At 39.2% G+C, this 27,129-nt stretch overlaps 1 protein-coding gene across 4 annotated transcripts in view; it reads right to left on the bottom strand.

The window, feature by feature from the left end:
- PLPPR5 (phospholipid phosphatase related 5) overlaps nt 1–27,129 on the bottom strand; it is a 119,871-nt gene that overhangs the window by 36,289 nt on the left and 56,453 nt on the right. For 2 of the 4 annotated variants that reach the window (XM_053985271.1, XM_053985270.1), the window contains 2 exons: nt 24,338–24,412; nt 8,719–8,907 (listed from right to left, as the gene is read on the bottom strand). In XM_053985271.1, the coding sequence (XP_053841246.1) occupies nt 8,719–8,907; nt 24,338–24,412 (264 nt within the window). Of the gene's footprint in view, nt 1–8,718; nt 9,056–24,337; nt 24,413–27,129 lie in introns of those variants that run through there. The other 2 variants (XM_053985273.1, XM_053985272.1) reach the window with 2 other exon arrangements.

The following is a 27,129-nucleotide window of genomic DNA, read 5'->3' as shown; positions in this document are numbered from 1 at the left end:
TTTATGGTGCCTCATACCCCAGGAAGTGGCATCCAGAATTAAGTCAGTTTTGAATCAGTACTGAACAGTTTTTTACACAAATAGATTCTAAAAAGCCTTAATATATACAGTCATTTTTCTGCTGAAGGTAGCATTTTACATTGAAAATAAATATATTCTGATCCACAGGCAAATAGAAATACTCTTAGCAAAGGCAGTTTGCCCATCAGAGATAGCAAGTGCTAGAACTACTTGCCTAGTCACTGTCCAACACCATGGTCACTGTGCTATGTGCAAATACAAAGGACTTTGTTTTCAGTAGATATTCCTCCTTAAAGCAGTATGTCTCATGTACAACTTTTTGAGTGTCAGAGATATGGTATACCCACTTTGGCTGGACTTTTTACTTGCAGTCTCTGAGGTAACCACATCTCTGCTAAATAAAAAACCACGTATGATGAAAGCTGGGCCATAATGCACTTCAGTGTATCTGAGAGATGCTGCAAGAGCATATAAAGCTTTTAAACATCACTCTGCTTTTAAGGCTGAAAAACACAGCTAAAGCTATTTACAATTCTACTTTGGCTGTCATTTATTATATATCATATGAACACCCATCTCCTCAATCCTGCATGATGTACAATGAGCAAGAATTGTTCAGCTGAAAAACTGATTATTACTTCAAGCCTACTATTTTAGATTATAAACAATGATACAAACTCCTTAATCACTCAGGATTAGTTGGATTAACAATTTCTCACTTAAACATAAGTGCATCGTTTGTAGGACAAGCAGGCATTCAGCTGCTGCAAACAGAACCCTGCCTGCCTTGTTCACATCTGCTTGCCACTTTACTTCCAGAGAGCCCATCAAAGGATGAAGCATATGGCCTCGATATTGTTAGTGTTTGTAAATCACATGCATACTAAGCACAGCAGAAATACATTCAAGTGGAAGTACAAACATAACTTCTGCAGGCACCGTTCATGTAAGGCATCACAGCACAACAGGAAGACAGACAGATAAAGAAGAATTCCCAAGAAAACACACAGTGGTTCTGAATTTTTAATTGTTTCTCCAGGTTATAGCTCTGTTGGATTAGTGGTTTAATGCTGAGATAAAACCAGCATCAGACTATCAAATCATGTATTTGTCTTGCTATGTGTCCCAACAGGCCAATACTGACATCTGGTACACAAAGTTACTGCCGACCTAACAGCGTGATTTTTTTTTTTTATTCTTAAGTAGAGTTGCAAAGCAATTATCCATTCACAAAGGAAGAGCATGAAATAAACTGTCCCTTAGCTTTAAACTTCTCCTGCATTCCAGACAAGGTCATTCCTCCTCCCAAAAAAAGTGGCTTCCTGAAGTCCCCAGCACTTGCATATTTCAAAGAACAAAACAAACAAACAAACAAAAAGATGCAGCACGTTTTATATCTTTCCTACAAACACGTGGGAATGGAAGAAGAAACCTATGAAGGAAAGAAGTTACAGCTGTGTACACAGGTTGAAACAGCTATGACGACAGGGACCAAATGAGCCTGCAAGAACAATGTGATCCCAGAGTAAACAAAGTATTCTGGCAATTCCTTATTCATGTTAAGTTTTAACAGCTGAAAAATGTGCCAGCAAGAGAAAGGCACATAAAGCTAAAAAGCTTTAGCTTTTTACTATATAACCTATCTCAATAATCCTGGAATTATTTTCTTTGACTAGCTAACTAGTTTCTCAAAACCATTTCTATTTGATTTCAGAGGTTGCCTAGTCTACCCAATTCATATCAGGATGTAAAACTTTAATCTGCTGTTGCTTTATCACTGTCTTATCAAAAACAGCATCATGAGATGTTCAAATATCATAATAAAAGTTCACTGTTGCCAGAAAAAGAGCACTAGGATAGAATGCATATACCTTGCTGGGCAATTCCTTAACTTTCTCAGTAAGTAGTACATAAAACTGAAAACTTGAATACCTTGCTACATACCCTTGGGATTTTTTTGCCCTGTAACACAGCTGCTGGCAACTGTTCACCCTTGCATTATTTATCAAGCTTCCTTGATTCTTCTCTAGAAGAAATGACAAAACACTTTAATTTCCTTCAGGATGCACAGAGGTCACTTCTTCAAGTAGCAGACCAGGAGAAAAGTCTGTTCAATTCTTAGAATCATAGGATGGCCTCAGTTGGAAGGGACACTTAAAGATCATCTGGCTCTCAGTCCTTCAACCATGTTTCTCAAAGCCCCATTCAACCTGGCCTTGAACAATTTTAGGGATGGGGAATCCACAGTTTTCCTGGGCAACCTGTTCCAGTGTCACACCACCCTCATAGTGAAGAATTTCCTCCTAACATCTATTCTAAATCCACACCCTTTGAGTTTAAACCCTTGTCCTATCACTATGACCCCTCGTAAAAAGTCCCTTTCAAGCTTTCCTGTAGGAAATAGGAACACCTTTATGTAGTGGAGTGTGTTCTAAGGTCCTTCCAAAGCCTTCTCTTCTCCAAGCTGAACAACCTCAGCTCTCTCACCCTGTATCCATAGGAGACATGCTCCAGCCCCTTGATCTCCTTTGTGACCCTTCTCTGGACTCACTCCAGCAAGTCCACGTTTTTCTTGTCTCTGCATCCCCAGAGCTGGATGCAGTACTCCAGTGGGGTCTCACAAAAGTCTCTGCACTTCAGTTTTTTTCCAATACAATCAAGGTGTCCATGACTTGGTACTAGCCATGAAGTAGAAAAATTATCAGCCTAAAGTAGATTGAAGGAATACTTGTGAAGGTAGTGGCTTTTTCTGATTAAGGTGAGGAATGAAGAAACAGCTCAGGCATGAGGCACAGCAAACTCACAGAAAATATTTTCAGAACTTTAATTCTAGATTATGCTTTTCCTCACATTATAACAGACAACTGAGTATTTTAATGTCCCAGATATCACAATCTAGAACCCCTTTTCATGTATGGCATTAAGTTACACACTAGTAGAATAGTTTCAGTCAACTATAGGTTAACTAAAAGCTTCTCTGCCAGGAGCATTTTGAGAACTCAGCCTGATAAAATTTGATAGTCCCTGATGCCACAGCACATAGAATCACAGATGTCAGAAGGAAAATAGGCACCAGCAGGTTCAGAAAGGAAGACTGAGATGGGAGGTGTCCAGTCACATCACCTAGATCTATGTGCTGGAATCAAGTGGTGCATCTCCTTCAGCTCTCTGCATATTCTTCAACTGCTCTTGAGCTATTCAGACCTGGAGCTTTTAAGACAGCAAAGACAGTGAAGAAGAAAGCAGACTTAGGAAAACTGTGCAGATACTTCAAAAGGTAGCTTCTCTTTCTCAATTTTCACAGAATGATCTTGTTTTTTCTTAAGTATGAGGGTACAGTAAATTTGATTCAACAATTATATTGCATCTTTCACTTTACAGTCTTTCTTTTGCCAGGATTCAAAATTTCCTCCTCAAAGGAAAAAGTTACTGACTAAAGCTAAGCTCAAGGCAGAATGTCTGGTTTTTGACATCCATCCCTTGTTTGGGATGTGCCAAATCTAGAGATTCTTCCAGTCCACTAAAAAAAGAAAAAAGGAGAGATGCAATACTTCCTGTCTAAATGGCAAATATTTTTTTCAGTTATGACATTAAAAGTATTATCCTAAAACAAATTAGTCTTTAATTGAAAATACAAATATGCTAGGAATTCACCTAAGCAAATAGAAGTGTATATTTTATAGGTAAGTACTGTAATCACATATTTGTTACATGGAAATAAAAACAAACACCATTTGCATAATCAAACTGTTTACATATGTTAATGAAAATGTGTCAGTATCTCCTCCTGGCTTTTATATGGCAGTCAGCATGCATCTTAGATCCAATACATCACATTTTATACCACTTATTGTTTAAACAGTTTTGACATTTTCAATAATCCATATTACCATGTGGAATCACTAAAAGAATCCTTGAGTGCACTTCACAGTATTTTAAAGAGGTCAAAATTATTAGCATCTACCAGAAAGAAACAATGCAGAACTGATCATTCTATATAGATTTTGAAAACATGAGACACTAGCCTCACTGTTCTAGAAAACATTTCTACTGGAAGCTAAAGGATTAGACTGACGTGTATTTCCCAAGCTACATCTGTCATAACAAGTTTAAAAAAGCAACCAGCCCACTGAGCAAGAACTGGCACTCTGGGAAATGGCTTAAATAGCACTGAGTCCTCAACTGGCAGTTCTATGCTTATTACATATTTGAGTAGACCCAAATCAAGAACCTATTTCTTGTCACCTTCACATTTAACTTTAGGATTAAAAAAAAAAAAAACAAAAAATAAAAAAATATAAACCATGTATTGAGAATTCCTCAGTATACCAGAGATGTCAGGGTATTAGTGCTATGGACAGTAAAAAGATGGGAGCACAGAGTCAACAGTACTCTTCCAAATCTGAGTCACAAAGGGGAAAAGGGGAGCCCACAGAGGCACTGCCTTTGCCCAAGTCTCAGTTTTCCCACACAGAATACCACACTTAGGACTTTTCCACTCTTCTGATTGCAATTTCCACCTCATCCACAATTTTTAAAAGATTTTACTGCTTGTGTGCCTGATGCTCTTTATGCAAACTCATCTATTCATTCAAGTCATTACCTGTGCCTAAAAGTATGACCTAGGAGACCTTCAACAAATAGAAGTCTGACACTGGAAGGGACCATATATTTTATTATATGTTAAGCTGCAGTTGTTTTCAGCACTTTTTAAAAAAAAAAAGACTAAACAAAAACAAGTGTTTGAGCCTTCAAAATTCTCCAATGGAAGAACTCATGAAGTACAGATTTGGCAGATAAGAAACAGTGCTTACACCCTTTAGAGCTAATCCAGAGAAAACCAACATTATAATATATCTTCATTTCATGGAACCTACATAAAAGCTAGGAAACCAGCTGGAAAAAAAAAATCCAGAACAGCTCTTCTCATCCTACAGCAAGGTTGCTGGATTCCTCTACAAGTTTCCTACAGCTGCTGCAATACCTGTGAATCATAGAATGGTTTGGGTCGGAGGGGATCTTAAAGCTTATCTCATTATTCTGAGATTCTGAGATAGTTCCAGCCCACCCACCATGGGCAGAGACCCCTTCCATAGGCCAGGCTGCTCAAAGCCCATGCAGCCTGGCCTTGAACCTGCCAGGGACCAGGCTGCCACAGCTTCTCCAGGCAACTCTGCAGGGGCTTTAAGCAGAGACATCTTAGCAGACAATAAATTTGTTACAATCAAAGTAAATAGCACAATTTGACTCCTTACTAGATCCTACAAAACCTATGAGATATTTGGAATAGAGTAGTTCAGCTGGGAGAGACATACAATAATCATCCAGTCCAGCTGCCCACCAAGTCACAGCTGACCAAATATTTGGTAAATACATGGTAATTACTTTACCAAAGACTGTAGATATACAAACCCAGTAAGTCCCAAGTACAAAGCACAAAACTTCTTTCCCTTTCCTTCAGTCTGTTTCCCTTTCCCATATCAGAGCACTTGACTCAAAGATAAAAATTAAAAAAAAAAAAAACAATCACAAAAAAAAAAAAAAAGAAAATCCTCAATAACAAAAAAAAAAAAACAAACCACAAACTAAAACAAACAAAATAAAAAATCAAAATCAAAACAAACAAAAATCAACAGAACAAAACAAGGAAAAAAACCCCCACACACAAAAAAAAGCCCAAACAAAAAAGCCAAAATCCCATCAAAAAGTCAAGCATTCCAGTAGATCAAGCAGTCTCTGCTTCTGCCCTGGGACTGCACTTCTCAGATCACACTCCTGAGCACCTGTGCCTTGCCAGCCAGCTGCATCTGTCCCTGGATGGCATGGGGGCAGATGGGCTGAGGAAGCAGATTGACTCAGGAATGAAAGCCTGGCAGCAATGCTGCACCAGGGCTGTAGGAATGTACGAGCAGGAAGCACCATTAACCAGAAAATATCCAGGATGAACACAGTGCTCACAGTACATCCCTGTCAGCTGACACAGGTTGTTATTTAGGTCTCAGCACATGCCTGTGGCTGCCCTGTGAGCACTCAGCCCAACCCTATGGCCTGATGTGGCACAGGGGTTTTGGATGAGCAGCCACGGGACAGCCTCACAGCAGCCACAGACCTGCTGCTGATGAGATGCTCATCAAGACAGGTCCTGCTACCAGCACTTTACCTTTTTAGTTTTCTACTAGGAGGCATGAAGAAAGGAAAATCACTAGAAAAACTTATTTTTATGATTTTTGAGCAACTTCATTTAAGCTCAATGCAATGGAGCCATTAATTGAGTCACATTAAGATAACCTGGCTTATTTTGAAGTAATTTATGGTTCCAATTTAACAAGTCCAATCACTCAAAAAAACCTCAGTTGCTGTGAACACTAAAGTAAAGTAAAGATTCTGTTGCTCTACCTCAAAACTTCAGAAATAGCATTAATCCCATTCCCCAAACAAGCAGGAAAAAAAAAAAGGATTTAAAAAAAACCCCTCATAAATTATAGTATTTAATATCCTATGTTCCAGGACAATACTCATTGTGGGGAAAAAACGTGAAATTGCATTCACAGAAATCTATTTCCTTCACTAGTCTACATTTGCATGTAGACTTTACAGACCAAAATAGGGCTATGTTACATGATTCATTCTAGTATTTCATCTACAGGAACAAAATTACACAGAACATGTATGTCCAAAATGTTATAGACAAGAAATAAATGAAATAGAAGAGAACCTAATATCTGAAACCTACTACAACTGAACATACAAGTTGTTTTGGTGAAGAAATCTTACTTTCACCACTCCATTCAATGAAAAGAACAAGCAAAGGCAATGTACATGTTCTGCACAACTCAGTAAGTGCCATCCCAAGTAAACACTAAGTCCAAGAGCATTGCTCAAGGCAAATCAGAACAGAACTCTGTGCAAAATCTGAAAAATCCATCTATTTAATAAAATTAAATTATTAGACTTAATGCTTTTGAATTCATGAGACTCCCAGGAGCTGAATGTTTTGTTTAATAAAATGAAATAAAAATACTTTCTAAAAAAGTGAAACACAGGCATCTACAATGTGTTTTCCATGCCCTGATGTCCCAAAGCATGCCATCTGCCCAAAAGACTGGTGACTGGGAGATGAAATACAGTTAAATATCATTAAATTCTATTATTAGCTTTTTAGCAAGGCTAATTACAAGACTGCCAACCCAAAATGTCATGGAGATTGCTCTGACGTAATCATCCAGCACCTAGGAAATGAATGGAAACTACCAATCCATCTTGCTGACACATATTAGGAAAAAGAGATGCTCAACATGAATATCTGACATAGCCTTTATAACTTCCTGAGGCAAACAAAAGAAATAGAATTAAAAGCAAAACAAACATCACATGGCAACATCAGAGAAACATCACCAAAAGAAAACCCCAACAAAAACTCCCTTTTAGAATCTCAACAGTATTTAGGGGTTCAAAAGAACAAGCAGGTAAATAAAGTGGTCAAGTAACTGATATTCAAATCGAAGGAACCAAACGAAGCCAAAATGCTACATAACAGGTTTTGCCAAATGAAGAGTTTGAATTCTTTAGGAGTAAAAAAAATAAAATTAAAAAGAGAAGCAAGTCTCAATACTAAGGCTGATCCTGACCATAAGGTTTTATATTTGATACCATCTGAGATCTCATGATGCTACAAAAGCAGAAATTGTGTCTGGGATTACCATAGCTGTACCCCGATGAGGCTTTTTCTACTCCTATTTTGTTACATTTTCCTGAAAGAGAATTATTGTGATAAAAAATAATTACTATCTTAAAAGGCCTCTTCTTATTGCATTCATTATTCTAATGCTTACAGTTTATTAAAATCAACTATTTACAAGGGCTTTCTGTATGTGTAACTGTGCATGCACCTGGTAAATCTATATATAATCCATCCCCAATAGTCAAACGTTCCCCTCTAGGTCTTTCCTCCTCAGTATGGTGAGGGATCACTGAATGATGCTAATGCCCTCGTTATCTGACAACACAAAGAGTATCTTCAACAGCTTGAAAGGAATCTCACTGCTTTTCCAAAAAGCTTTCTCTTAGCTGTTTTCTTAAAAAAAAAGATCCCCATAGAAAATTGATTAAATAAACCACTTTTTAGACACACCTGTTTAAAACTGATTGACGGAAGATCATGTTCAATTAGAGACACAGATTTCGTTTGCACACACATCAGTAACTGTGACATATGGAGACAACTAAATCAAGTAAAACTGCTCCCTGCTCCTTGCACGTACCAGTTGACTTTTAGAAAACAAACCTGACAGAGAGATTTTCTAATTAGTACCGGATGACACATCAGTAAGTGGGTGCTAAAAACGGGGTTTTCCTCAGGTTGCCCATCTATGTGCAAGCGACGCGCGTTTCGAAAAAGGTAATTTTTTACCAAAAGGAGTCGCACGGGGCTGGAAATACAGGCACTGGCAGTTACATAAACCGGAGCTAAAAATAAACTTGAGAGGCGCGGTGGGCACGGCGGGGCAGGGGCTGGGGCCGGCAGCGCTGCCCGCCGGGGCCGGGCCGCAGTCCCGGGAACGCGGAGGGTCCCCGCCCGCCGGGCCCGGCCCGCAGCCGCCCGCCGGCGGCACTGCTCCGGCCGGGACCCGCGGCCCGCCCCGGCCCGCTCCAGCCCAGCGAGTCAGCGGAGTGCGGGCACGGGCGGCCCCTGCTTACCACCAGCACGGGCACGCCTGCCGTCAGCGAGTAGAGGAGCACCGGCGGCACGGCGCTGCGGTCCTCCGGGCCCGGGTAGGGCTTTCGGTACGCGCCCTCGTAGCAGAAGAAGCCTTGCACGTTGACGGTGAAGGTGTCCGTGTACTCGAAGTAATAAGCCAGCATCACGGTCCCTGCCATGATCACCATCTGGAAGTAAAGCATGCTGGTGAGCGGAGAGGGCACTCGCATGTACGTGGGCTCCGGCGGCCGCGGCAGCCCCTCTCCCCGGCGGCGCGCTCCGCCCGCTCCCCGGCGGCATCCACCGCGGGCGGGGGCGGCTCAGCGGCGCCCGGGAGCGCGGTCAGCCCGGCGGGGAGCGCGGCCAGGGCAGGAGAGGGCAGCGGGGCAGGGCAGCGGGGGCCCGGCCCGCCGCTCCGGCAGCGGCTCCAGCGCGGGCACCGGCTCGTGCGGCGGGCGGGCGGAGCGTGGCGGCAGCGGCAGGGGCGGCCCCGCCCCGCCCCGCCCCGGGAGCAGCGGCCGCGCCGGACCCGGCGGTGAAGGGAATTGCTCGACCCCCGCACGGCTCCCGCGGCACAGCTCCGCGGCCGTGATTAGTAAAGGAACCCTCCGCGCTTTCTCCCCCGGCTCCTGCGGGGCGGGAGCCGCCGCGGGTCCCTCTCTGCACCGACGCACACACCTGTACGACGGGCGTGCACGGGGCCGGGGAGCTCCCGCAGGTGCACCCCGTCCCGTCCCGTCCCGTCCCCGCACGGAGCAGGCACACTGATCGCCACTATTGGCCGAGTGGGAAAGATCTCAACATGGAATCACAGAAGCACAGCATCACTTAGGCTGGAAGGGACTCCTGAAATCATTGAATCCAACCTATGGTCTAACACCACTGCGGCAGCTAGACCCTGGCACTGAATTCCACATCCAGTCTTTCCTTAAACACCTCCATGTATTCTTGTGTGATTCTGTGATTTTACAAGAAAATAATTCATTTTTGCTCTATGGTTTGCCAGACACTTTTATGGCAGCAGTTTTGGAGATACATTGTAGTTACACGTTAACAAAAGGGTCTATCATAAAGTTTAAAATTAGATTCCTCAACATACCCCAACCCCATAAGTTTAGTGTATTTATTTATATTAAAAAATTTGTCAATACATAGTATTTATCCTGAGCATATCTGCTTGTTTGAGTGATCGGATATGTGAAATATATTTGACTTATACAATCAACTTGTGCTCTGGCTCATTTCTGGCCACAGTAGAAGATCCCTACAGTCCCACAACTACCCACTGTGACCCCCTAGTCCTTCCAAAACCTGGAATTGAAATACATAGTCTTATGTATATGGATAGCTATGAAAACAATCAACACTTAAAGCTTTTAACAGCTATAAAGAAAATTGGTAGCTGGCCTTGAATCTATCCTCACTCAAGTAACATCCTAGAGTAAGAGGAGAGTCTGCACCAGTGCTGAGAGAAGTCATACACATAGGAACACAAAAGAGTTCTATTTAAAAATACATATACAGCAATACACATAAGAATAGACAACTGTGCCCAAGGCTTGTACAGATTCACGCATGTGTGGGCTCTAGTCTGTTACTTAAAGGTACACACCCCATCCCGATGTTACAAGGATGGAAAACACTCTTAATGGACACTTCAGCCATAGAGTCCACTTATCTTACATAGTAAAGGTGGTAAGAAATAACAAATTAAATTAGATCACCCCGTTTTATAATCATTCTTCTAATGCTGTACTTTGGCTTTAACTGTTCATTTTCCTCCCTTTCTTGAGAATTTTTTCAGTATTCAGTGATGTTAGTCTCCATGCATTTATTTTTAATCAACCCTTGAAGAACACACTCGTCATGTCTGGATTCCACATCCAGTCTATTTTTATGTGCTTTTAACACAGTCTCCAGAAGAATCTGAATCATGTAATTTGCACTGCACTCACCAGACTTAGCTGGATAGCTCCCTACCTTTGTGAAAAATCTGTAGTGAGACATGAGACATCTTGTGGTGAATTCTGCCTAGTACAAATTCTATTTTCCCCATTTCTTCAGCACAGTCTAATACACATTACCATACACATAAAAATCATAATCGCAGAAATTGCATACAGACACCCTCATTGTTAGGATGTATAGCCTGATCCAAAGACAAAAGTCAACAGCCAGACTGCAATGAGCACAAGACTCAGTCTTCAGTTCTGTTTGAGGGCATGCCCCATAGAAATGCTGGTGGCATATATCTTTCAAAATTTGCATTGAGGAAAATCAATCTTTTTCCAGAAATCAGCTGATAAAATAATCTTGCATTTTGCTATCACAAACCAACTTCTGTTTATAGATGTACCAATGTACCACAGTTAGCTGATCAAGTAAAAGCAGAGATAGCTTTTTATTATAATGAACATGATGTTTATTGCCTGCACAGTTGAATATGCAAACATATATTAAATCAAACATACAGAAGCATAAGAACACAATCTCCAGTGACTAATGCAACCAGCTAAATATATCCTGCAACAACAGTGATATGTACGACAGAAGAACGGCAGAGAAAAGCCCAGAACTCACAATTTTTGTTTCAGAAGGCTACTCATACATTAAATTGTCAGCTGAAACTCAGATAACTGACAGACTTGTTTTGAAATTAACTTCTTTGGGAATAGTGCCACTGATCTCAGAGCAAGAGTTTCCCTGATGTTCCTCATAGGTTTATCTTGTTCTTTTCATTTGCTACCTATTTTTAAGTGAATTTTCAGCTCAGGAGACACAATGTAGAGCAGGGCAGACAAAGAGAAACCTTAGACACACTAGTTTGCAATGCTTTGAAATCATGACCTTTATTACAAAGAGGTATTTCCAATTCCAAACCAAATTCACTAACCTTTCATATGCTTACATCACCACTGCTTATTGTACTTTCTAGTTATAAAACATTGCTCTGGCAAATAGCAGTAAAGAAACAGAGCCAACCCAGCAAAGCCTTCTCAATAGGAAGGAAAATAAGAATTGATAGCAAATCATCCCACTATTTTTGTCTTTCCTGTTTACCTCTTTCATGCTTTATCAGAGTGTCAGCTGCTTGAAGCCCCATGACTGTTTTACTGCTAGATCTCCACACTGCTGCACTAATACACTAACCCAGCCCTTTCTGAAAGGAATATTGCATCTGTGTTGATGGCACAACAGTGGGGAAAAGACAGAATGAACTATAATCTCTACAGATATTTTTAAGAGACAACTAAAAGGACTTTTTAATTGATAGAGTAAATTGTTTAATGATATGCTGTGACATAAGTCCTAAAACTCAGGACATTTATTGCTAAAATTTGTGCTTGTAGGACCATGATAATGCAAGATAAAAATAATTTCCTAGCAGCTGGAGCAGCATCAGCCCAGAATCAGAAATGGGGTCTCACCCAGAACACTTGCAGTATGATTAAAACAAGTTAGGCATCAAATTCAAGTTTTTCCTATGGTCTTAGTATGCAGTTTACAGAGACAACTCCATTACATGACTAAGCTCTACTGAAATTAGGGCAGGATGAATAATCTTCTGAAAATGTCATTCATTGCATCCTAAGAAATACCAGCCTCTTATGATACCACTTGTAAGAGTAATGACAGAAGCTTTGATGACTAGCTTAGACTAGCACCCTTCTTTTAAAGAGCTGTAGTGAGATGTCATCAGTTCTACTCTTAACTCACTGACACATAGATAAACTAGCTCCAAAATAGGAATGATACTTTCCAAGACTCAAACAGGGAGAAAAATGGTCAAATTAGTAGCAGCATAAGCATTGCTATTGTATTTTTATCACAGTATTATGTAGAGCTGGACCATATTTTTCATAGAAAACAATATTTTGTCCCAGTAAGCTTGGGTACCTCATATTATGCAGTGCAAGTAATATGAGAGAGTGAGCAGATGGAGATGAAACAAATGAGGAGGAGGATAAGGCAGCAATGAAATGATTGAGTTTGATATAATGAGCAGCAGTCACAGCACATTAGTTGCCTAGTCAGTGTTTACATCAGTAATATAATTAATCTTTAAAAAACTGCTTTCTCTATGCAAATTAAGAAGTATAGTTCTTCATAGGTTAAAACAGAAACTTGGGATACCAGAGGGACACCATGTACCTAAGGCCTGTACAGTCTCAGAATTAAAGCCTGTGTTAGCATATCTACCACTAATTATAATAAAAAAACACAGATACATTTTTGTCAGTGTGAAATGAAAGAAATCACTGGTACTTGAAAGCTCAAATAATAATTATTTAATCTTTCCTAAGATAAATTTAGGAAAAAGCCTACCACTCAGAAAATTATTACCACAGCTACAAATTTATTTTCATTGATAGATGCATTTTTGGTAACTGCAATGCTATAAAAACTGACTGTAAACTTGGCAATCTTTGGCATAATTGGCTCAATAAAAATCATATGACTAGCCTCAGAATATGTAAATAAGCTACCTCAACTCATTCACACAGAATTCTTATAATTTCTTGTAACGAAAGAAAGCCACTTCCAAGGTAATTAATGATACCTTGAAAGATTGACACAGCAGATTACTGCACAGTATTTGACATAGCACTAGCCTATTCATGGTGCAGTATTCAAGTGGGTAAAAAAGAAAAATCACACAGACCTACCCTGTGTAGGACACTATATGTATTCGTACAGCTGATTTTGTACATAATCTAAAATTAGTTCAGACATTTGAACAATGCCTGAAGGTTTTACAGACCAGTTCAAAAACTCTCTTTCCATATTACTGAATTAATTTCACTCATTTGAATATGACAGTTTTGTGCACTGTAGTTTGCCTTCTCCTTTGTACGTTTTTATTATAAATAGTCAGACTAATTAAGATAATTTATTGGTTAAAGATTTGTACTGCTATTAAGGGGATACACTGAAACTGAAATGTTTGCCCACTCCTCAAGGTTCTATGTTGTCAGTATAAAACTCTCATCAAGCAGAAAATCCAGAAGTGTGAAGGAAGGAAATGGCAAGCTCATCAAGACCTTTTTGGGGTACGTTATGCTCTCACCCCCAGTGGAACTGCCTATAGAAGATGGACCCTAGAAGTCCCCAGTGTTTTTACAGATCCTATAGAGACATTGCTCAAGGACCTATGAACAACAGCTAAAGTTACCAGAAAGATGGAGCTAAACTTCTGTTTTAACTGAAGGAGACCTTGTTCATTTGCAGGAAAACTTGTGTGATGAATCAGTCCTTGTCTACTCACAGGCTGGCTGTTTTAGTGGCCAGGGTGGATGGTCTCTACCTGGATGAATCCACCCTCTCATTTTTAAGTTCCACACTTTAACAGAATTACGACTAATTGTGAGTTCTGCATACTTGCTATCATCATCTTTTGCTAAATCCATGAGCGGAGAATAAAATATTTTGTGATATTAAGGAGGGGAACCATAAAACCGTCCAAAAGCATGTAAAGAAATTAGACTGTAGCTTTGGCATGGGACTCTGCATGGAATTGTAAGGTCTTCCTTTCATGTCTGATGATTCCCCAGTGGCAGTTACAGAGTAAAACTTGCAGAGTTCCCTCTTCCCTTAGCCCAGCTTGGCCCCTAGCAGCTGTATCTTGGACAGGGAAGGATACAAGACTTCACTTCCAAGCACAAATCTGGACGTAAGATTAAATTAACCCACTTATTGGCTTTCTTTCAGAAGGGAAAGACAAATGGACTAATATAATAAATTATGCACCAAAGTCACGGAATGCTTCCAGCTCTGGTTGTAGTTTAATGTATGCTGCTCATGCTGGCAGGAGTCCCACACTTCCTCTGTAACAGTTTCTGCTGGGGAAGCTCACATACAGTTGTGCCATAGAACTACTTATGTTCTTACAAATTATACCAGACATTTCTCATTAGCATTACACCTGAAATCCCATTCCTGAGTTGAACATTATCTGTTACTTCATAAAATTACATTGAAAAGCATAGAAAGAGCAAGTTCAGGATACATAGGCAGCAGTTCAATGAAGGAAAAAAAAAAAAAACAACAACTGAAGCCTGCAGAATTTCTCAAACAGAATTACAAACAGTATCCATTGCTACCAGGTAATTGTTGAAGAAAACTAGCAATAGAGCTGATTATTTTCTTAGATTACTTTGAAAAAATTTAGTATTAAAAATACTTAACTCCAGTTTATCATACTCATCAGACCTGCTCTTTGGCACCCTTGTGTATCCCTCTGCATTCATGATCCATGGAGATAAAAGAAATGTGTATCATACATTTCATTTGACACCAAGCCATTCATAAGACATTCATGTTACATTCATGTTTTCAAACGTGCCTCTGAAAAATGCCCTTTCTTTTGTAGCTTGTTCATAAGGATGCAGCAAAGACAGAAAACTCAAGAAAGCAGAAAACCCAAGTGACAAAAATCAGCTACAAAGACACAAAGCATTTGTAAGCCCTGGGATTCTGCCATGAATGACACCATCACCAGGCCACTGAGGATACACCTCACAGGAATTTCCTGCACACTTTTTATGGCCCCTGCAGGGCAGACACCTCTGCACTTTAAGAAACTCCCACGTTCTGCAGATATCTCTTCTACACTATCCTTTTTGGCTACAAGGCTAAGCTCAGAGCAGGACTAAAAAGACAAAAATTTTTAAGGCATTAGGCATGCTCACACTGAAAGTTGTGTGACTGGATTCCTACAAAACAATTGCTGCAGGAAGCATTCATTTCCATCAATCATTATTCAGATACTTCCCTCCTATCAAGGTATTTTCTGCCCTTGGAGATGTATTCAAAACTTCATTTACAAGGCTCTGAGGAACCTTACCAAAAAGTGAGGTCAGCCCTGCTCTGAACCTAAAATTTTCTCTGGTTCTGTGAATTATATTTGATTTACTCCAAGCCAGACATTTGCTGTCTTTAATCTTAATGGTTACAATCTGTTCTAATGGTGGTTCACTGAAATTATTGTAATTCACTTGATTATTGTAATTAATATGTAAGAATAAAATTCCTCTAAATTCCTTAATTGATACAAATTGAAACTGCCCATCCACTTACCTAAAGCAGTAGCAAGAAAGAGATCTCTTAATTTTCCACTTTCTAAAGAGACAGTACTCTGTGTGTATATATCTATATATTTATGTGTATGTATCCAATAAGGTGCTACATAAAACCTGTTACAGGATTGGTTCTCAAAAATATAATCTAAGAGATTGTGCCTTTGACTTAACCATAATTTTACATCATAATTACCTTCCAGGCAAAAACTGTACTGTCAAGCTGTCAAGCATTAGCAAAAGACTCATGAAGGCAGCAAGGAAGTAACTAAAGCATCAAAAAGTCACTTCTGAGAGAAGGCAACAGCCTTTGCAGCTTTCAGAAGTGAAGCCTGAACTGAAAGTAACAGTTGGAAAACTAAAGAGACATAATAATAATAAAATAATAAGTTAAACCAGCTTTTGAAGATTCTTTGTGGTAACTTGGCACCGTGAATTATTAATAACCAAAGCTTTCAAGCCCTGCTAAATTAACTTACATAAGATTGCTCTCCTCATTTAAAAATATTCTGTTTAACAAATTGTTAGGCTAAAGGATAAGAAAATTATTAGATTAGAATATGTCTAGCACTGATATAATAGGGAACACTGTCAAATTATTATGTAACAAAATATATGCTTGCTTGGTTAATACACAACTCTTTACTTTTATCACTGCTTTTACTTTTATAACTGCTGCTGAAAATCCTTCCTCATTCAGTGCCTTATTCACCCAGCTGGCCAGCTTAACTACAGGCAACTGACTGCATGAAAAGAAAGAAGTGGCAAGTGATTATGTGGGAAAAGCAATAGAAATGGAAAGATGGGGAGCAAGGGATTTGTGCAAGGGTGAATTTGCAAAGTTGGCAAGAACATCAGAAGCTGAAATTACAGGTTTCTTATGGGAAAATGCAATAAGTGGGGGATTCTGGAGGTTCCTTCCAGAGCAAAAGGTAGCAGCTCAACAACTCTTGCAGGTAACTGATGTCCAACATGACAACAGGACAGTGTGAGGAGAGTTTGAGTCTGCACAGGCTGCCTGACTCTGCACAGGCCTGGCAGGTGATAGAGGGGGAAGAAGGCTGAATCACTGGGACAGAACCAAGGAACATGAAATGTCTTCAGGATTTATTTTGGCAAAAGATTAAACAATATCTACCAGAACTAAAATTCATATATCATTTCTATTATGACTGCCTAATGACTACTTTTATGCCCTTAAAGCATCATGCAGTTTTTACACTCTTCATATTGCCAGAAACTAGCATTTTTAGAGGCATATAAGGCTCATTTACTTTGAAGTGACTGCTATGTGGTAAAGCTGTAAATGTGGTACAACTAGTTCCGAAATAGAAAGGCATTAAAATATTATTAATGTTTTGTCTTTCTCCCCCTTCCTATAGGATTTCTGCTGATTTAGAGAAATTAAAATCAGTAGGAGACCTGAGAACAGAACATAAGGGCTGCAGATTCCTATTTTCCCTAAGCTGGCACAAAAAATAACGTTTGGGAAATTGAGTGGACAGTTGCTAAAAAGATACAACTACCAGAGGAAGTGGTAATGCCATAATTTTTATGGCATTAAAGTTTTTTTCATATAGCAATGCCAGTACCTAACATGCTGAATGCTGCTTCTACAGTGACTAGACAGCATCCAAATTGGATTTAAGCAAATTATTTAGCTTATTAGGCATCCTAATGTCCAGTACTTCATTCCATTAGAGCAATTAAACTTTCAGCTAGCAAAAACAAAAAAAAAGAAAAGAAAAGTAAACCCATAGAAATGAGAAAAATATCAGATTTTTCCCAACTGACCTTGGCACTAATTACACAGCCAAAGTCAACAGTAAACTTAGGGAAAGCCAGGTATGTTGTATTATATACAACTTTAAACAATGCATGTCATCCAGACAGGTTTTAATCATGCACTCTCCAATTTATAGCTCAATTTACAATAACATTGCAACTAGCAGCTCCGGAAATAAGGATAATGTAAATGGGGATGCAGAGCAGATTTTATCATATAATCTTCCCCAAAGATAGAAAAAATCTTGGATGGAGATCTTTTCATTGCTGTTGATGCACAGCAATTTAATTCTGCACCAGTAACTGAATCTCACTAGTTTTATGCAATTAATAGATACTTCTACACAATATTTTCATTTCAGTTTTCAAGAAAAATACCACCAGTGTGGATGTTTTAAATAACTGTTTTAAGAATTGGGGTAGTTATGCTACACAAATTCTTAAAAAAGATTTCCACTGTCTAAAAATATCCCCCAGAGAAAGGAAAGTTCAACTACATGTTCATGTCCTATAGGTACACAAAGCACTGTGCCCTCCCTTCTAGGACAGCCAGCAGGAAAGATAAACCACAGAGCATTCACTGGCTACCAGGGATTTTCTTCTCCCTGCATTTGTCATGGTCAGTGCTGAAAAAGTCATTGCATTATAGCAAAGAGCAAAAAGCCTGGGAACTTCTTTGGGCTTTGAGTCAATTCCAGAAAAAAAAAAAAACATTCATTAATTAGTTTCCATCAGAGTATAGCTGACCTGGATCCTACTGTCCTTGACACTTTCTCTTCTTGCCTTTTTGCGCTTTGATCTATTTCTTATAAATAAAAGAGGCACTATGAACAGCAGGGGAAATGGTACCCGCTTCTTGTATAGGTTACCCCAGTCAGTCAGTGCCAGCAGGGGAAGATGAGCAGAGAGGGGGAGGTGGCTCTTCCTGCACTGCCTGGGGTGACCAACACAGCTCTTGCACACAGAACATTTCAGACATCTGGGTCTCTGTTATACAAGTCTTTAACAGCCTGCTAAGGTTCAAATGCTTACTAGGGTGTTACTGTTACTTATGAGAGCTAAGCTCAGAAATTTATTAGGAAAACTACAAATAAAGAACATTTATGGAATTACTATGCTTTATCCATTTCAAAGCAGCAGAAGCTTTCCAATGCCTGCCTTGTCAGTAGAAGACATTGAAAACTTTCATTAGCACCGTTAGTGCTTTTCATCAGCATCAGCTTGGTCTCTCTCAGTTGCATTGCTCTCAGTGAATGATTAATGTTGAAATCCTCTTCTCTTTGAATGTTTATCATTCTGTTAGATATGCCTGGAAGTTTAATTTCTCAGGGCATTGTCAAATAAAATGTGTTGCAGTTCCTGCAAGTTAAATACTACACAGATAAACCAGAGCCTCCCCTGTTTCTAACAGCAGGCTATTCCTTTCTAGCAGTGACAGAAGAGATCTGTATTATAGCACATATATTTTTCATTGTAAAGCATTTCTAAAATGAATAATAGAAATTAGCAACTGAAAAGAATTGTGGAGGAATTGCTTCATGAAAGGTAATTTCAATCCAAAAGTCCCTTAGAGGACCAACACAGTAAATGTAGGCTTATCAATATATGGCAATAAGTTTCACAAAGACTAGAATCTGGGTTGGTAAACTTGGCTATGTTCACAAAAGAAAAGAAGAATCTACTAGAATGGGAAACTCTCACATAGTTTCCCTCCATGCTCCTTGACAGACAATTGATACATCAAATTCAGCAAGATTTTAAAATGAACAGTATTTTTTTTCCTGTTGTGGAATGGGGTTAAGAGGACAGTCAGTCACTGAGCTGTCTTGTAAGATGATCTCTCTAACATCCTGGACAAATGTAATGACAAACACTGCCTAAGCAATTCACGTCCTAGTTCAAAACTCATGCATTTCCCTAAGCAACTTCTTTGTGCCAGATGCCCTAAGAAATATGCAGGACAGTCAAAAGTATATTTTCCCTAAGTCAAAATGAGCCAAAGGGCTACTTCTAATTGAAGGAGCAACTCTAAAACAAAGACAGTCAAAGTCACTGAATGCTATGGAGTTCTCTGTTACAGTTTATTTACTTATTTATCTTCTATTGAATCTCTGTATAACTTCAATTCCATCCAAGATTTGTATTTATTTGTATATAAATTGTATATATTTGATCCTGTCCTGGTATTTTACAATTATCTACGGTATTTAAAGCACTACATTGTTTTGAAATTGATTTTTTTTGCAACATACTTAATAAAACTGCCTAATAAAACAGAATATATTTTGGAATTATTGTTAATATTTTTATTATTCTTACGGAAGATCTGCTATTATAATAATATTTATTTTTTCTGTAATTCCTTTTATGATCTACATTTTGCATTCAAATTGTTATGCAAAGCTTTAAGGGCTAAATCATGGGACAAAATCAACAATATGTAATGGTATTATTAGAAATAAATCTGCATAGCATTTCAGAATTGTACTGCCTTGTTCATGTCACATTGATGAAAAAGGCAATTCTTACTCCACACTAAAAGGGAATTACAAGCCTAGGAATGGAAATAAATACACAAATAAATGAACACCCAGAAAAGACTTAGTAGAAGCAGAAACCATACTTTATTAATATAAGAGCAGATTCCAGTACACATATCTAGTGTTTCACTTCAGTGCAGTATCTTTAAGGTCTATTTTTAAAAAATTAAAAATCTAGATTGAAAGAAAAAATATATTTTCAGAGTTATAAATTCAAATAGAGATCATTTGAAAAGTTGATATTTTGAAGGCTGGCTATTTTGATAGGTGATGAGAAATACTCACTGTTGGCTTTCCAGTATCACCACAAATTCACGTAACTAGTTTGAGCATCCTGCACTAGCAGGCTTACTGCACAGTTCTTAAGACTGTTGAAAAGCAACTTAGATATTGGAAACAAAGAAAAAAAAAAAAGGAGAAGAAAATTGTAGGATAAGAAAAATTGCACAAGAGAGAGATTATAAATTATGTCTTTCTTAGGCAGAAAATAAATCCTTAGAATCCAAAGGGTAAAGGAGAAACTAAGATTGACCTTCTGCTGTTGAATCAGCTCTAAATTGTCTGAGTCATCTTGATTCTCAGCTATAAAAAAATCTCAGTTCAGTGGAGAGTAAATTGCATAAAGAACTCTGCAGAGTGTAATGTCAGTCAGCATCTCCTGAAAAGCATGAAAATAAGATATTGCCGTATTGCTACAAAACATATCCCCCTCAAAAAACCCTAAAAAGGACAAAGCCTGTCAGTATTTAAGCACAGTCCATGGCTCTCTGCTAAGAATTCAGAAGTTCCTTGCACATTAACATAAATTTTTCACAAAATTTAGATACGTGGTTGATGACATATGTGAGGTTCACAGAAGTCAATATTCTCATGAACTTCTAGTTCTATCCACTAGGATCAACAGATTAAATGGGGTTCATTTCTTTGAATTAATTAATGAAAGAATCTGCAACAGAAGACAGAATACCCAGGTGCAACTTTTCTACCATTTGTGAATTAAATATGATAGAAATATTTGGAAATATTGTGAGTAGTAATTTACAAGGCTATTTAGTGGAGAAAAGCTGACTTTCTGAAAGGTATAAAGCTTAGTATCACAAGAAGAATCAAGCAAACAGAGATCCTGGTTTTCTTATCCCTGAAAGTTTCTGTACATCTGCTTAGATCTCACAAGGTTAGAAATTAATTAGGAAAAATTTTCACTAAATATTCTTAAAAAGAGCAAGAGCACAGAAAGTAGATCTACCTGTTATAACATCATTGCTTAGCAGATGAGCTATGCTTGTGAGCAAGCTCTAAGAAGTGCAGTAAACCTACTTCTGCCTTGTTGCAAGAGAGAGCTACTCTCAGTATTCCTCTACTGTAAATCACTCTGATGTCCACCTTTTTTTTTTTTTTTTTTTTTTTACTCTTAACCTGCAGGCTACTCATGAAAAAGTAATATTTTTCTGAGGAGAGTGAAATAGAATTTGACTAACCTGTATGTAACTATTCCCTGCTGTAACTTCCAACAAGCACTTTCACATCTCTTGCTGGCTGAAGTACTTACTAGCCATCATACAGCTTTCAGTGGCCCACGCTGTGCTGGCCCTGCTCAGCTCCAGCCATGAGTCCCAGGCCAAGCCCTGGCTGAGGGCTAAGCCTCTCTTTAGCCCCTGCTGGAGAGCTCGGGAGAAAGTGCTGCCAGGACATCAGTGGCACGGAGAGCAACAGCATCTCAGACACACTTCCCTGAGAAGCAAGCTGGGACTTTGTGTACAGTGCAGTGTCATATCCTGCACCCCACTTACACCTGCTCAAATACTCTGATTGTCAAGCCAATAAAGACCAGCAGACTTTCAGAAAAGCACATTTATACTGGGTTCCATGCAAAACAAATACTTGAAATATTTGTTCAAGTCTGCAGGCTGGCAATGCCACACACTTAGTAGCCATTTAGTGTGCCTGTGCAAATAAACAGTTTCTCCGACAGATAGCCCAGTGTTATAAACTGCAAACACATTGGGTCCCTCCAAGCAATCATCACCAAATGAGCAACCACTGCTGCCACTGGCACCTCATAGCTGCTATTCCATTTTAATGATAGGAAGGACATAATGAGGCTTTTAAAGGAAGGCTGAGAAAGCTCACAGACCTTTTAATCACCCAAATACCTAAACCTGGATGTGCAAATTCTGCATACTTGTCCTATCTAGCTGCTTTAAAAAAAGAATCACAGAATCACCAGGTTGGAAGAGACCTCCAAGATCATCGAGTCCAACCCATGCCCTAACACCTCAACTAAACCTTGGCACCAAGTGCCACATCCAATCTTTTTTTAAACACATCCAGGGATGGTGAGTCCACCACCTCCCCTGACAGACCATACCAGACTTGATCACTCTTTCTGTAAAAAACTTTTTTCTAATATCTGAACTGCAGCTGATACAAGCTTTGGATCACCTTTTGCTCCTAGAGAACAATGATAATAGCAAGTGATTGTAGAATACAATCTGCTACAACATATTTGTTGTTTCCCACCTGGGTATCTTATTAAATGTGGGTGTAGAAATCTTATTCCGATTTTCCAAATTATGCCAGATTTGGCACAAGGCTAACTATTTCCCCCCAACATTCAGGAAGAGAAATCACATTTCCCTATGCCCATCTATAGGTCTAGCTGTTCTTTATGATTTCCCTAATTAATTTCATGGCAAACTTCTATAATAGCATCATGACATCACATCATTGGAGTTTTTGATCCCCTAATGCTATTAGATGTGATGACACAGAGGCCATGAGTCTTGCTGCTGTCTCAGTGTGACATTGCACAAGCAAGAAAAGCCAGTGGATCTGCAGTGATTTGTGTCACAATGGATCACAAACATGACTTGAAACAGTGAACATAAATTGCCAAGTTACAAAACTTGCTGAAATTATGTGACAGAAATAACACCAGACAATGAAGCAATTTTCTATCCACACAGAAATAACTTCCAAAATGTGCTGATAAAAAAACCTTAAACACCTTAATTCAAAAGGCAAAAAGGCTCCATGACTCCACTGAGGATGAGAATTTCTGCAGGAAAGGTCATTTAAGTCATAATGGTTATACCATAAAAAACTTCTGCTGCTGTATTCTCCCTCAATTCATGACATCCCCCACTCTCCATTTATCAGACAACTCTAAATGTATCACAGAAGGATCTGTGCATCCCACAGGAACCAAAGCACTGCTTTCTCAGTACCAGTATGAGGTAAGGAGATGAGTACCAAGATGCAGAGACTAGTAATTAGATTCATGGGGAAATCTTAAAACGCCTCAAGTTTTTCTTGTGAAGTCTAACACTAAGCACCACTGAATTCCCTAGAACAGCTGATGCCTGAAATGCAAGGATAACAATGCTGAATAGCCTCTGCAGGAAGGCCCAAGTGGGTGTTCAGGACGGTGCATGAGTCTGTGGCTGAGCAGAAAATTGAATGCAAATGCCCCACTCTCACTCAGCCTAAGCAATGTTTATCTGAAGAGGTTCCACTCTGGTCTGCAGTCCACAGAATCCAATGGTACCAGTGTGCACATGCAGATCAGGAAAGACTGTGCTGAAAATACAGCTTATTCCTTTCCCTCAGGCTCCCCCATACCAAGTCAGCTGGCAACCTGAGAAGAACAATCAGTATTTTTCTTTATAATTAGTATGCCCTAAAAGATAAGAAAAATGTTGCTGGAATTTTTGTGTGATCCAAATGTTTTGGACATAGAAATGGCTTAAAATAAACAGGAACAAAACCTCTGCCAATATAAATAAGCACAACTATTCTAAACTGAGTTACCCTGTAAAACCTGGCTATGGAGAGTTACATTCACCTTCATAGCAATATTTTATTGGACTCCCCAAGATATGCAACTTTCAAATGTAAAGTGCTTTAAGAACAAAAATAATTGCAGAGTTAGAGAATATTATTAAGATTTAATCACCAAAATTATGGGTCAAGGTCAGAGGTACTTCACTTCCCTGTATTCTGGCACTTCAGAACATCACAATTACTTAAAATTTAATTGCAGGCATAGGGACTCCATTCCCTCTCATGAAAGAATATTATAGGGACAGGAATTTTGTTCCCAGCTGCCATAAGTGATTGCTAGCAGAGAGCAGCCCATAAACATAAACAGTTGCTGAGAGTATTTTACTAAAAAATACACCCAAGAACTTAGCGATGTATCTACTATATTTTCCTACCTCAGCTAATATGGAGCATGGCAACATCACGTGGCTTCTCTGAGGCTGGCACCTGCTGTTCAAAATCATGTTCACCTGTGAAGGAAACACAGGATATTGTGTCCATCTGTCAGAGGCTGGCCTTGTTTATAATAATGTGCTGACAGCAAACTAGAAAAGACTTATGTAAAACACATGTTTGTACCAAAATAAGGAGTGGTGAGCATTACATCAGGGAAGAGGATTGGTCATGTGCACTTCTTTATTCCAGTCTGAAAGATCTTCAAGTTAGTTTAGATTTTACTAGTTCTTTACATAGATTATAGCCATTTTTATTCCAAATAATAGTATCTATATTAAGATTTGTACTTAAAATTTCACTAATTATATGCCTGCATACATCAACAAAACAAATCCTTTATCTCTTTTTGGCAGAGCTTTTCTAATTCTATTGACTTCAAAGAAACTTAAGCATGTTCTTAAAGTATAAACATGAGGACTTTGGTGAAGAGGCATTAATTGAAGCTTAAAGGTTTTCAAAATTTAAATTTTAATCTATCAGACTTCTACAGAAACATAGGAACAGAGGACTAGAAGGAAGTGCCAAGCTGTGAAGTTGTGTTGTGCAACCTCAGTACAGTGGGTCTTTGGTTCTTAAGGATCCACAGAATCTTTATTCTCAGCACTGCACCTACAAAACTTTTCCTATTCCCTTGCAAGAAAATTAGGATCTGTTGTTAAACTTAAAGCAAAAAAAGCAATAACTGCTTGAAAGAAAAACCTTCACTACTAATCTCTGCTACAGAAAAAAGTACTGTGGATGTAATGATACTAGGAAACAGCCCATGACTGATATCGTAAATTGACTAAAGTCTCTGGAGAAGTTAGAATCTTCAAGAATTAGAAAATTTCTAAATGCTGGGTAGTCCCTCTAGATTGCTCTCTTCTTCCTTAAAAACTCCCCATATAACCAATATAACCACTATTTCTCTGATTATTTAATTTTTAAAACTCTACTTTAAAAGCTTCTCTCTAGGCTCTTCCCAAAAGATACTGAAATAGTCCATTAGCTCTCTTCTGCTTTTCCCGGCTGTTCCCTCACTGTTCTTTATTTATGTCTCACCATTTACCCATTTTTTATGCTCTCTCCTTCTGGTGTCCCTGTGTTCTCCCTTCAGTTTCTCCTTAATCTTTCCACATACTCCCTTTACTTCATTCTATTTCTTGCATGTAGCACATTTTTCAGCATCTTGCATCTCCTTCTCTCTCTCTTCCATGGCCTCCCAAATTCATCTTTGATTCCTTTTCTTCCTCTGATGCTTTAGTAAACTGCAGCTGACTCTTCCTCCCTCTCATGCCCTGCCTGTGCATGTGCATATTTCACACAGGGCTTGGGGCTCAGCAGTCCAGGAGTGAGCAGGCTAAATAGAAGAGAAAGCAGATGCTTCCAAGCAATATCAAAAAACCAAAATGCTCTGTGTGTACAGCCTGGCTCCCAGCAATGCACTGACCATCTCTGATGCTCTTCTCCCCTCATGAAGGTGGCTGGAGGAGCCTGACACTGTGCATCCCTCCTCCTGTGAGGGAGTCAGTAGCAATGTGAAGCAGAGCGATTGCTCAGTTCTGTGGGGCTTAAGCATGTACCAGACAGGTCTCACTGGGAGCTGGGACAATTTTAGCTGTGACCCTGTCACTCTGGGCATTTTTAGCCCTGTCTTCGGTGCTATAAAACACAGCTGCAATTATCTTCATTCAGCTTGTGTTTATCCAAAGCAAGGGAAAAAAGTGCTTCATAAGCAAGCAAATATGGCATATGTTCTTGAAATTTCTCTCAGATTGTTAGAGGCTGAACTTATTTATCAAGTAAATAGAAAATGTTGCTCTACTGTTGATCAATTCACTTTTATGAATCCAGGGCCAAACTCTGCTGTTCACATTCCCTTCAAATCCTCTCTCAGGCAAGAGTCCCAGAGACTCCTTGACAATCCATTATACAGTTACATAATACAACCATTAATACTGCACATGGAGATGTGCATGCACAGCTGCTGCACATTGGGACTATAAGCTCAGTTCATTAAAGAAACACCAACATAGCACTTATTTATTATTTATTGAGTGCTAACAATACATTGAAATAAAGGGAACAAGCTCTGAGAATTAAGGACCAATATGTGTCAGCTCTTCAGCCATTAGCTCAAGAATAAAAAGGGTCTAAGATCCATCTTCTCCAGAATAGCACCAAAGGAGCAGTATGTTTTTGTTAATGTTGTGTAAGTACTGCAGATGTTTGTTGGCCAGTGTCAAAAGCTCTCAGTGCACTCAAATGGGGATGAACCCTATAGCCTGAAATGTATCCCAGATTTTTTTTTCATAGCATTGAGGTAGGCACTGGTCAGAGCCTGGAACACTCTTTACACAGGATAAGCATACATAATACATGAAATTGCCTTTCCAGAGGTTGCTGCTATGAGTTTGGAGAGAGATGAGTGAGCCTGAATGAGACATCAAGAAGCCATCTGTGAGATCATGGCTGAAATGTTACAAGCATCCCTATAAATATCTCTCAATAAGGAACTAGTTCTGTTTTAGTGATAAGAAGTCTTTTTATGTTAGTAGTTACTAGGCAGCCTATGAAACATTTTCTCTGGCAGTACCCCACTGTATGCATTAGGCAGCCTGTCTCCCTCGAGCTGCTGTTCTGGGGGCATGCCTAACAACAACCTACAGGATCCCTCTCCAGACAAGCCTACCCCTGGCACATATCATCACCAGTCTGCCTCACTGCCAGGCTAGAGCATCATATTCACAGC

The sequence above is a fragment of the Vidua macroura genome, chromosome 9, assembly GCF_024509145.1.
Source record: "Vidua macroura isolate BioBank_ID:100142 chromosome 9, ASM2450914v1, whole genome shotgun sequence".
NCBI lineage: Eukaryota > Metazoa > Chordata > Aves > Passeriformes > Viduidae > Vidua > Vidua macroura.
Note: the sequence above shows the minus strand (reverse complement) of the source record. Positions and strands in the feature narration are given on the sequence as shown.